Source organism: Pygoscelis adeliae, unplaced genomic scaffold (genome assembly GCF_000699105.1).
Source record: "Pygoscelis adeliae isolate BGI_AS28 unplaced genomic scaffold, ASM69910v1 Scaffold183, whole genome shotgun sequence".
NCBI classification, from domain to species: domain Eukaryota; kingdom Metazoa; phylum Chordata; class Aves; order Sphenisciformes; family Spheniscidae; genus Pygoscelis; species Pygoscelis adeliae.
In genome coordinates this window covers 1994915-2007249 of record NW_008824536.1, presented here as the reverse complement: position 1 = coordinate 2007249, position 12335 = coordinate 1994915, and the positions used below count along the sequence as shown (strand labels likewise).

The window sequence follows — 12335 nt, the reverse complement described above, 5'->3', positions numbered from 1 at the left end:
GGCACCACAAACTTTTTCGTTTAGCCCTGAAGTTTCAGTAGCAGCTGTTAGGCAGTTTAGAGTTTCTCTTTGATCCTCAGAATTTTTTTTTTTCCAGCCAAGTCCAATAGTGAGATAAAACAAACTAATTCTGTATTCTTATCTTGATTCTGTATTGATCAGGTAGTTTTTTAACATCTTACATATGGAGGATATACTTTCCTTTTGATTATTGAATATGCAACTGAAATATTTACAGAAACTGTAGCAAAAGTTGTGTTTTAGCAAAACAAACAAAAACCACCCCCTCCCCAAATCCAGAAGTTGGTGCTGTCCTGGTATGACAGACATAAAATTGACTGGGGGGGAGCAAGGTTCATATCCAGTATGCATCAGTGTCTGTTGAAAAAGAGCTTTTACTGTTCTCACAGACATAGAAAACTGTAATTTTCTGTAGAGTGTCTCACTGAGTTCTAGGCACTTGTCTGCAGCTACCAGTTTGTGTTTAATGAAGTGAAACTTTAAAGTAGACTAGCCAGCAGCTTAAAGGTAAGGTGCTATTTCAGAGCTTCAGACTTAAGTATGAAGAAAACAACTGTAGAAGGTGTTTGAAGACTGATGTGATTTCCAGAACTCAGTTCCCTGCCACATTATATGTCTCTCATGCAACATTTTAGAGTTCAGTTCCCTGCTACAGAATATATATACTGAACGTTGACAGTACCCAATGTGGCTGGAAAATGCCTCAAATAAGCACTGGGAATAACATGGGCTTCCCGAAGCGGAAAATTTTGTTCAAGATTGTAATTGTAAACTTCATCTGAAATGATGCGTATGTCTTCAGTTCTAAGAAAGAGCAAATTTTTTCTCATTGCTTAGGTATATGTACTATATGTATATGTGTATATAAATAAATACACACAGTATCATATAAATAAATATAAATTAAATCTTTTATTAAAATGTCTGTCTTTTCTTTCTATAATAGATTGAACAAATGAGAACAGAGCTACTTCAGGAAAGAGCGATAAAGCAAGATTTGGAATGTGACAAAATTTCATTGGAAAGACAGGTAATTATGGCTGGCATATCATTACACTAGCAAGGTAACAGGCTGGGTATCTGCCTTCATTAGGAACTTCAAATAAGCATTTAAGGAATACAGTATTTGGTAGCTGGCATTATCCCACCATAGTGTGCTGCTGGAAGTATGTGTTAGTAAGAATAGATTAAAAACCATGAGTATCTTAATACTGATACTCAAAAGAAAATATTATAATCTTGAATTAAGTCTTCTCTTAGTATCTGTACCCCCCGTTTGAACTTGAGGTTTGTAACAGTTTATATATTTCATATAATAAACACTCATATTATGCATACACCTGTTTATATATTATAAGTCATTTTTGTTGTAGTGAGTACAGGCATCTCTCTACCACACAAATTCTGTCTATACATTTGAGGATCAAAGACATCAAAAATAAGAAATGTGACAGTTGATATGGTACACTTGTTTTAGAATATAACTGAGATATCAATATAGAAACTTTTAAAAAGCATACATACAGAAAAGACTATAGAACATCAAAGACACTGTTGTCCAGTTTAGCTGTAAATTCTTTGACAGCTTTTGGAGGAGCTGTTCTTCAAAGTCTTAACAGTACTTCAGCAACACTGTTGAAGGTAGATCATAATTTCAAGCAATTGTGATTTTAGTTGAGTATTTTCTTCTGTAGGAGCAAACAAGTGAAAAAATGACATGCCTCTGAAAGAAAAGATACAGATTTGATAGAGAACTGCTACTCTCTTGTCTAGGAAGGAATATGACTCATATGTTTCAATATCTGTGATGGAAAGTACATTAAAAATACTTTCTAGCTTTCTGCAACACTTTATTCTGCAGCTCAGTGGTCTTTGAAAGCAAGATTACTATCATAGCCCCTAGCTGAGATCCAGAGGAAAGCTATCTTAGCAAGTCATAGTATTATTGATAGTCTCAAGAACATAAAACAGATTGTAAGGGGAATTTAGAGAACATGTTTATACCAGACACCTAATTTGGTGCCTTAAATTATGTGAAATTAATCCCATCTTAATTGTTGGAGAAAAAAGAATGCCACTATCGTGGTTTAACCCCAGCCGGCAACTAAGCATCACACAGCTGCTTACTCACTTCCCACCCCCTCCTCCCCTCAAACCACGGTGGGATGGGGGAGAGAATCAGAAGAGTAAAAGTGAGAAAACTCATGGGTTGAGATAAGAACAGTTTAATAATTGAAACAAAGTAAAGTAAAATAGTAGTAATAATAATAATAAAAGAATATACAAAGCACATGATGCACGATGCAATTGCTAACCACCCACCGACCGATGCCCAGCCAGTCCCCAAGCAGCAGCCCTCCGGCCAGCTTTTCCCTAGTTTATATACCGAGCATGATGTCACATGGTATGGAATATCTCTTTGGCCAGTTGGGGTCAGCTGTCCTGGCTGTGCCCCCTCTCAGCTTCTTGTGCACGTCCAGCCTTCTCAGTCAGTAGAGCATGAGAAGCTGAAAAGTCCTTGACTTAGTGTAAGCACTGCTCACCAGTAACTAAAACATCAGTGTGTTATCAACATTATTCTCATACTAAATCCAAAACACAGCACTATACCAGCTACTAGGAAGAAAATTAACTCTATCCCAGCTGAAACCAGGACAGCCACCTACAGGTATATCCCATGTACATCCTTATACTTTAGTTCTGACTTTTCTATCGCTTTTTTAGTGTTTGAGATCTGAGATCATGGTTTGAAGTTCTGTAACAAAGAGCTTTATTGTCTGTTCCTCATGTAATTCTTTTTTTTTCTGGCAACTTTATCATTAGGTCCCCATTGAGAACCTAAATTACCTAGCCTCATAAAAATTAAAGTGTAAATCTGAACAAAAAGTCTGCTTTTACAAATCATGCAGCTTGCAAAGTTTTTCAAACTATTTATGCAGTAGGAGTAGCATTGGATAGTTAAGAAAGGAGAGGAAAACCCCACAGTAACAGCTTTGAGAGGTTAAAGCGATATTGGATGCAAGTAATTTCTCTGTCTATTTGTTTTAGCTGTACACCAGTGAGTTACAGGGGAGGAATACAGAATTGGACAAAAGAATTGTATGGAGAGTAAGACAGATCCAATGCTATTTGAAAAATTTTGGCATATTAAAAAATGCTGTTGGAAGGGCCTTGCAATCATCTGAAGTTCAAGGGACCATTTAACCCTAAAACTTTAACTCAAGCTTAACACTAAATTATTTTTAATAAAGCACAGTAATAAATCTTCGTTTGTTTGTAGTAAACAGTAAAATCTCACTGACTCTCTTTTTCCATATTTACTAAATTAAAAATATACTGGTCACGTTATGTTTGCCTGGAGAAATTTATTTTGTGTTAAGGTGATATTTGTTAATATGAGCATGTATGTAGTAACCAAGTATGTTCCAACTATAGAACAAAGACTTGAAGAGCCGAATCGTTCACCTGGAGGGTTCTTACCGATCCAGTAAAGAGGGACTTGTTGCTCAAATGGAAGCAAGGATCACAGAGCTAGAAGAGCGACTTGAAAATGAAGAGAGGTGAAACTAATTATGTTAAGATCAAAACATGCATGTTTATGTTTGTTAATATGGCCTCTTGCTACTGTTAAGTCTCTAATACAATTAACTTGATTTTTTTTTCTCACAAGCACCAAATTAAAATGGTTACTGTTTCGTACAAGTATTGCAAATTTTCTTTTTGACTGAAAGCACACTAGAAGTTGCCTTATGAATTTAAAACTGGGCAGTGCTAACATTGTTCCATACCTCATTGTTTTATCAATGTCTAATATCAGTAACAGGCTTAGAAATACTAACTATAGTTAACACTTCCATTTTCATGTTCACTTCATTATTTAATCTTGGAGGAATGATTTTTTTTTTTTCCCCCCCCTAAATGTTGCTCTGGAGACAGAAGAAATTCCCCTTAGTGGTTCATGCTTTTGAACAAATTTCTTAATATGTTGTATGGAATCAGTAAATCAAAGCAGGAGCCATTAGTATTTATCTAATTCTTAGAAGATTGCTAAGGAATTATGTCAGCAGGATTGGAAGTATTTCAGTTTCTTTTTTTTACAAGCCTGTCTTTTGTTTGTTTTGTTTTTTCTAGGGATAGAGCTAATTTCCAACTAAGTAACCGCAGACTTGAGAGAAAAGTGAAGGAGTTAATGTTGCAAGTAGATGATGAACATCTCTCATTGACTGATCAAAAGGACCAGGTAGAGGGAAAGACTAATATGCAAATATCTGATATTAATCCTACTAGCATAAATGATCATACATAAAAGATACGAGAAGAATATAGTTAGATACTGATTACTCTGTTGTTTATGAACTCCCATTTAGTGAGATTCGCAGTTCCCATTGTTATCACGTTCTTTTGCCTAGTACTAAATTGTTACTCATTTCTAAAATTGTGAAAAGGAAGCAGTTACAGAAGCAATGCTATAATTATTTTAAGAAATAAAGCCAATAACAGACAGTATATGATCCTATCAATATATACACCAACACATGATCCTATAAATACATACACCAACAAATAATATATTCTATTTTGCCACCATAAAATTTTGTTTAAAGAAAGAAGCTATGTATTGTTAAATATAGGCTGTAAGTATTAAGCATACATTGATATTCTAATAGCAATGTGCTCTACCATTCCTGTGCTCTTTGTTGATTCCGTGCTTAAAACATGGTTTGTTTCAGTACATGAGTCAAATAGTTAATAGTCTGTCTAGAGAATGAACAGTGTGTTTCAAACTGCAGACAGCTGTTAAGGGAACAATCTTTTAAAATCCTCTGGGTTTTTAAAACATATTTTATAGTATCTGTCTGGTAAAGTTGCTTAGGTTAGATACACTAATAGCTCCAGTCTTCCCTTATTGATAACCGGGTCTTGCTATCACATAATACTGTCTTACTCTACCAAAGCTATGTTTGCTTGTTGCTGGTTTTAATTCTTAAAAAATTGTATCCCATCACTTTTCTCAAAGTCTCATGCTGACTTTCGAATATTTCTGAAGCATAGGATTACAGTGTCACTACACTGGCAAAGTTGTGTCTTTATTCTCCCTCTCATAGATGCTGGAAGAATAAAATTCCTTTATTAAAATAATCCTCTAATCAGCTGACATGTAAATATTTCAGTTGAGTTTGCGTTTGAAAGCAATGAAACGTCAAGTTGAAGAAGCTGAAGAAGAAATAGACAGACTGGAAAGTGCTAAAAAGAAACTCCAGAGAGAACTGGAAGAGCAACTAGATATGAATGAACAATTGCAAGGACAGCTTAACGCTGCAAAGAAGGAATTAAGGTAGGATGATTTCTCAGACCTTACAATTATGTATCACACCACCACTCATAAGACTGATCTCTTGCTCCTTTAGTCCATAAACTGAGGGCTTCCTCTAACAAACTTCAGGTTTGTCATAAGCAGACAGAGTTTAAGAGACAGACCTCTTCTGCATTTGCTTTCTCTACAAATGTTCTTCAACTCTTTCCAGGGTGCTCTAGGTGCCCAAACCTTCTTTCCAAGATCTGCCTGCTGAATAAAGTTATTGGCGTGGGGAATAAAAAATGGAAAAAGGTGATGGGACTCGACACTCTTATCAGTTGTAGTAATAAAAATTTCCTGCTAATGACTGAGAGGTACAGCTATCCTGTGTTAGCTTTCCTCAGCCATCTTTGAACATCTCAGTGCAAAGTTTATAGTTTCCCCTCTCTGTGACTTTAGTTAGAGATGCTTGAAAACATGATTGATTGATCTTCATTCTCTTGCATGTTTCTTTCACATAAGATGTAGTCAATGATACACTACCTCTATTGGAGCACAAGTTTCTCTGACATCCTTTAAAAATGTAAATCCTACCTGTCAATGTTTTAAACTTTGCATCAGCGTTCTGCATGTAGATGTGCGGTTTTAATAGCAAAGACATGTGTATTTTTGTTTTAGTAGACTGAAGAAGTCGCCAAGTAAAGTGTTGGCTGATTCTGATGATGATGACGATGATGATTTCAGCACGGATGGTGATAGTCTCTGTGAAGTGCCTTCAGGAAATAACTTTTCAAAAGATGATGACACAAAAATCTAAATAAGTATTGAATCTGTGATTCCTTAAAAGTACTGGAAGAATAACATAAATTATCAAGAAACTGGGTATTCTAGAAGCCAAATGACATAAAGGGATTTAAGAGTTGGGAATATAACGTTTCCATCCATACTGTGCCATTTTCTTATTTAGATCTCCACTGTTTATTATAGAAAACAGGATTGCATTATAAAACAGATATAAAACACTGAGAGAGAGAGAGATATAACTGCTACTGAAAACATGGGGATAATGTTTCACATCGGAAATGTGATTTTGCTAAAATTCTGTTTAAGTAAAAAGCCATGTGAAAGTAATTAAAAATTAGTTTGTAGTTATTAAAAGCTTTTCCCTAAAATTAAGGAAACCACGGAAGATTATTTAATAATTGTAAGTAGGGAGAAATGATGTATAAAATGTAAATATTTTAAACCTGATCTTTTTATTGACTACTTTAGTACTATTTTATGAAGTTTCAAATATTGTATAAATCAGTTTCATATGTAAAGTACTTAAATTTATACTGAATGCTATATTTGGGTTTTAACTAAGAAGAAAACAAATGAAAATGAATACATTTTGTGCATTACAGAGCAGATTCACAGTTCCTGAGCCAGGAAGTACATTCCCATTTTAAAACCAGAGCAAGTTTTATTGTATGTATTCTGTATATTAGAGATCAAATGTTAATCCTGCCTGTTGACTTTAAAAGGACCATCACATCTGCATGATGAGTGAGGCTTGCCTGTAGCTTTCTTGTAAACTTCATTTGGGAAGCTTTCTGTTCTTAGTAGGGAAGGGTGAGAATGAGGTCAGTTATTATTTGGCATCTTTCATTTCCTGAAATGGGCTCCATACTGCCAGAGGCAGAACATTATAGGCCTGCTGATCTGCGGGCATCAGGACAGGCTTATCTTATAGTCTCTAAGGAGTCCCACTCATTCCAGTAAAATTACTTGTGGTCTTTGAATTAAGTACATGCTTAAATCTGTTTGTTAATTGATCCCAAAATTTTATGCACCTGGCAAGAAATTGCACGAAGGAAACACAAAGCATGTAATCTGATTTTTCTTTCTAAGCTGTTCTTGAGCATCTATTTGTGATATATTGCAGTCTATGAACATATATGCAGATATATGTTAGTGTTTCAGTTTACAGATAACCCAAAATGCAGATACTTCTATCTGTTCAAAAAACTTTGTGGGAAACTTAAAAAAAAAAAAAGCATTGCAGATTTTATTTTAGAAGCATTTTCCATTTTATCGCTAAAAATATTTTTTGCCATTTATATTACACCAGACCGTTTTTGCTCCTTTGCAAACCTAGCATTCTAAGGAAAGGGCACTACTATGTAATTTTGTTAATAAACCATAGCTAAGTCCTATCTGATTATTAGTATTTGTCCCCAGTTACAGGTTAGTGAGCACTTCTTCGTTGAATGGACCAAATAATAGTGTAATGTAACTGTAAAAAATACTTTAAACTGAAGTTGCTGGGAGCTTTCATTACTCCCACAAAGGCATCTACTGAAGAGGACAAATTTAACAGCTCTGAAAGTGAGGCTGATAGAGTTGGTTAAGGCAAGAGTCCTGATAATGGCAGTATCCATTTTCATATGATTGTATGAAATGAAACTCCTGCCTGCAGGATCAGAAAGGTATTTATGCATAACAGATTACAGACTCTTTTGCCATGTAATTCCCTTCAACTTGATTATGATGGTTTGAGATATATGGGAAATAATGAGTGGCATAGTTGTAATACTCTGTCTCTGAATCTTGCATATCTTTTCAAGTAGCATGCATCATACAATTTTTTTGCAGTACTAGCTTTACTATTTTGACAACATAGAAACAGCCTTTCCTCCAGGATCTGCACTATACTGTACTGACAATCATCATATAACCTGCTGTGATTTATTTTTTTGTCGTTTCATTTGCATGTTTATGTAGGCTTAACTTTAAAGAACTGATTCCAATCTCCAGTACTCTGTCCTAATGTTCATAGATGACTATTATTTCAAACCACTGGAAGAAAATCACTTAATGTTGCATCTACCTCGAGTTATGCTAAACTGTACAAGAAAAATTCACTTAAAATAAACAGTCAGTCAGCTCTTTGAGTTCTACTTTGTATGTGCACATAGCTTGGTATGATAATTGAATTTCGTATGGAAGACGCATGTGTTTAAAATATAACAAAAAAAAAATTAGCTGGGAAATACTGATGCTGTAAACAAGTTTCTGCATTTTCTTCTTTTTGGATAGCTACTTTCTTTGTAACTTGTAAAGCAGATGGCAGGTGTAATAACTAGAAGACTCCTTTTCTCATTTGAACTTAACATAAGTTAGAAGGAGGGAGACGCATTTTTGTGGACTCCTAGTGGGAGAGATCCTGCTTATTAGACCTCCCTCCCCCCTGTGTCTTCGTAAAAAGAACTGGTCTTTAGTTTGTTCATTTAGACTTGGAAATGGCATTTCCTCTTTAGAGTTCTTAAATGGTATGACTAAAATCAAAGAAAATCTTAAGATGTTGAACAGGGTATTTCAATTCATTCACAAAACAGTCGGTAGCTCTGTTTCTCGATACTTGCTAGCTATGGTGAGGGTAGGGTCTAGATCTTGATTGCCACAAAAAAACATTGATAATAGTTTAAGGATGTCTGATTTGTTCACTCCATCTCATGGCAGTTTTTGACGAAAACTCATCTTAAGTCAAGGTTTAGTTTAGAAAAATTTTCCCCATATTTCCATGTAATCTATTTTTAAATGAATTTCAGAAGAAGCTCTTGACCCATAAAAGGAAGCAAGAGGGAGAATATGTGAAGAAACATGGTTGTGAGACGTTCAGTCCCTAGAAGTTTGTACAAACATCAGAGTTTCTGGTGTATTACGGAGACATGGCTTGACTTCTGAGCTGTAGAGACCTTCAGTTTTCTTTGATGATATCATAATATCTCATAAACAAACAGACCCAAGCTAAATCACTTTTTATATAAGCCTAACCTGATGACTTACATAGTGGATGCTTCTCTCTCAGTATAAGTCATCTATGATGAGCAATGAACTTTTTGTCCTCTCTGGAATTAATGGCCTTTCATATCGCACTGAGATTTTGACCATTTTTATGTGGTGAGAGATCTTCTATAAAAACAATATTTCTTCCCATTAAAATTCTGTTCTGCCTAAATATACATGTTATTCAAACAGCTGTGTAAGATTAATATTGCCCTATTCAATTCCTGACAACTTGTGCCTTAAGAGGACTTACATGGTCATTTATAATTCCTGGGTTTGAGAATCAAATCTAAGTTGTATTTTGGGCATTTTCACTAATCTGTTACACTCTGGGAGATCCTATTGGTTTTCTGAGCCTACTTTTGTAGATAGGAGAATACAAGTTAACTTCTACAAGAGTGTTCTGATGTTTTAAATCACTAACAGTTGGCAAGTGCTCCAAGATCTTTCAATGGCAATTGCTATACAGTGCAAGATATGTAAATGTACAACAAGCAAGCGAACAAAATCCTCCTGTTCTCCATAGGCTCCTCACTCACTGTCCAAGTAATAAAATTAAGGATATTTGTCACATATAATGGACTTTAATGCCCTTGAGTTTGGAAGGCATCTCTTTTCATAAAAGCTTTAAGGTCTTTCAGACATCCTATCTCTTTTTAGTGCATGGAGAAAGAATAAGGAAAAGTTGTCATCTTCTTGCTATCCCCTGTACCTGCTTCCCTGCACTGCACTTTATTTAAGGAAAACCCTATACTATGCAAATACTTTCTTAGTTCAGCATTGTCAGTTGCTTTTTATTGTTCAATCACCAGGCAGGTTTCCCCCCCACAATGTAGTCTCTTGGTGATGAGACTATAACTTGTTGATTAACCTGTGTATTCCTCTGATTTATCCTCATTTTTCTCAACTTAATTCTTTCCTTTTTCCTGATTAAATAATCTGTTCTGATTTATAGCTGATTTTTCTAAACTATTCCAGAAGCCATGTGCATTCCTCATTTTTCACAGACCAGCTGTGTGCTTTGCTGAGTGAGCTACACAGTGCAATAGCTTCAGCTTTTAGGCCTTTTCTGGATCACGCAGCATATTTCAGTAATTGAATGTTGATGCTTTTAGCTTACTGGAGCTTCCTATCCTATGAGTAGAGCTACACATTTCAGCTGCTTAATTTCTACCAACTGCAGTTATCAAGTAACATTACAAAATGTTCAGAGACTTTGCTGAAAGAGCAACATTCTTTAGAGATTGTCAGGGTTTATAACACATTTAATTTGTTCTTTTTTGCATAAGGTGCTGATTAGATGACATTTAACCCTCTGAGCCTACTATGTTATAGTGGGGAAAATTTCATTGTAATTTCAGAATTTATTTGTGAGCACTGGGCTATTGAGAAAAAGGTATAAAAATGAATACAAAGGGGTTTTTGTATTACAGGTTTTTGTCTTGATCTGTAAGAAAGGAGAGACTTAATAAGAAGAGGAGTAAAGTTCAACAGACAAGGTCAAGTGCAGTAGAGAATTGGGCTCATCTACCTCAGTAGAAGTGTGACAGCCCTTTAATGGTTAGTACCAGTGAACCTCATGTGAGGTCAGCAGAGACTGTATGTTTTATGTGAGAGGGAACATTTGATCTTCTCCACTTCTAATAACAATTTGCTGTCTTATTCAGATCCTGAAGCTTCATGCCATTAACAGAAGAACAGGCAATAAAAAAATTTTACTTAAATTCTGAGCACAGGTGGATGATGAAGGTTTAAGCTCTTCAAGTTGCCAGTAGGAAAACTGTAGGAACACTTCTATGTGAGTGCAGAGAAGGGACTCATTACAGGTAACTTGAGTTTTTCTATGCTTTCTGTGTACTTCTGCTTCTTCAGCAGAATAGGCTTACTGAACAACGCTTTATATATTAGGTTACAAAGCTATTTTCACTAGTTTCAAGCAGTCCTTTTACTTTGGTTGCATGTAGTCTGGCTAGGATGAAACCTACCAAGGGCATAATGTGAAGTAAGGGACAAAATATAGACAGTAAGAAAGATCAACGCAGGATCCAGTTCTGATTAATTTGATTTTGACCTTCCCTTCACTCCTCTTAAAGAGCCTGGCACTGAATGTTGCTTAAACCATCTTAAACCTACAGATACCTAACTTGGGCTGGGATGGATGTCAGATTTTATTTCCAGGGAAAGACTGTAAAGGTTCAAGATCAGGATGGTAGGGAGCACATTGAAGTAGTGCACATTGAAGTAGTGCTAGGAAATGCCTATTTCCTGTATGCATTTGCAGCAAAGATTCTCAAGAGAGTTCAGCTGAGGCAAATGATGGTGCTGAAAAAGGAGCAGCATATGTTTCTGATATTTCTGTGGATGCACTGTTAACGGAGACTGATTTAGCTGCATATCTCTGTGCAGCATGCGTAGTTCTGTTTTGCAGAAATGCTTTCAGCATCTTCAAACCTTGGATACCCAAGTGCCTGCCAGTATCAGAAGCATCTATTTTGTGTGACTCACTTTTTATCTTACCCTTTTTCCTGAAAGAAATTGTGTGTGTAGTTCTGTGTTTTCCCTTGGATTTGGCTTTTTGTCAAAGATGTGTTTACTTCTGTGTTTCTTTGTGAGAGAGAAAGAAAACATTGCTGCCCTTAGAGTGGAAAGAGAGATGAGACTGTTTGGGACTTGTCCCTGGGAAAACTCAGTCTGTGCCAGAAATGAAATTTACTTTTCTAGAAAGCAGTTCCACTGTGCACAGGAGAGTTGAGCTGTTGACTAAAAGTTCACCTCTCACACCCACAGAGCTGGCTATTCTCTGCCCAGCCTGGCCTTTCTTTTCCTGGGAGATAAGGACTGAGACCTGGAACTTGACTTGGCCAAGGCTGCCAGCATGTGATTTCTGTACTACAGATGAGATTGAGATTGGTATACTTTAATTTTGTTCTTCAAATCTTTTGGTTAAAGTACAGCAAATACGATCTAAGGAAAAAGGACTCATTGGGTATTTGTGATAGAGCATGCAAGAGCAAATACATGTGCGCGTGCACACACACACAGAGTGAAGACAGAGAGATGCGTGTGCATCGCTGCAAGTGCTGTATGAGCTGATTTGGTCCCTGCCTGAAAACATTATCCCGACTGTTTAAAATTGATACACAAATTCAGTGGCTACAGTCACACTGTGGTTACTGTAAATCCTTCC

At 36.0% G+C, this 12335-nt stretch overlaps 1 protein-coding gene across 2 annotated transcripts in view; it reads left to right on the top strand.

Moving 5' to 3' along the window:
- CGNL1 (cingulin-like 1) overlaps nt 1-7350 on the top strand; it is a 46549-nt gene extending 39199 nt beyond the window's left edge. Inside the window, exons 14-18 of one of the 2 annotated variants that reach the window (XM_009321585.1) lie at nt 968-1051; nt 3457-3581; nt 4153-4261; nt 5193-5356; nt 5996-7350. In XM_009321585.1, the coding sequence (XP_009319860.1) occupies nt 968-1051; nt 3457-3581; nt 4153-4261; nt 5193-5356; nt 5996-6134 (621 nt within the window). In that variant the 3' untranslated portion in view covers nt 6135-7350. The remainder of the gene's footprint in view (nt 1-967; nt 1052-3456; nt 3582-4152; nt 4262-5192; nt 5357-5995) is intronic. The other variant, XM_009321586.1, reaches the window with a different exon arrangement.
- Nucleotides 7351-12335: the final 4985 nt, after the last annotated feature.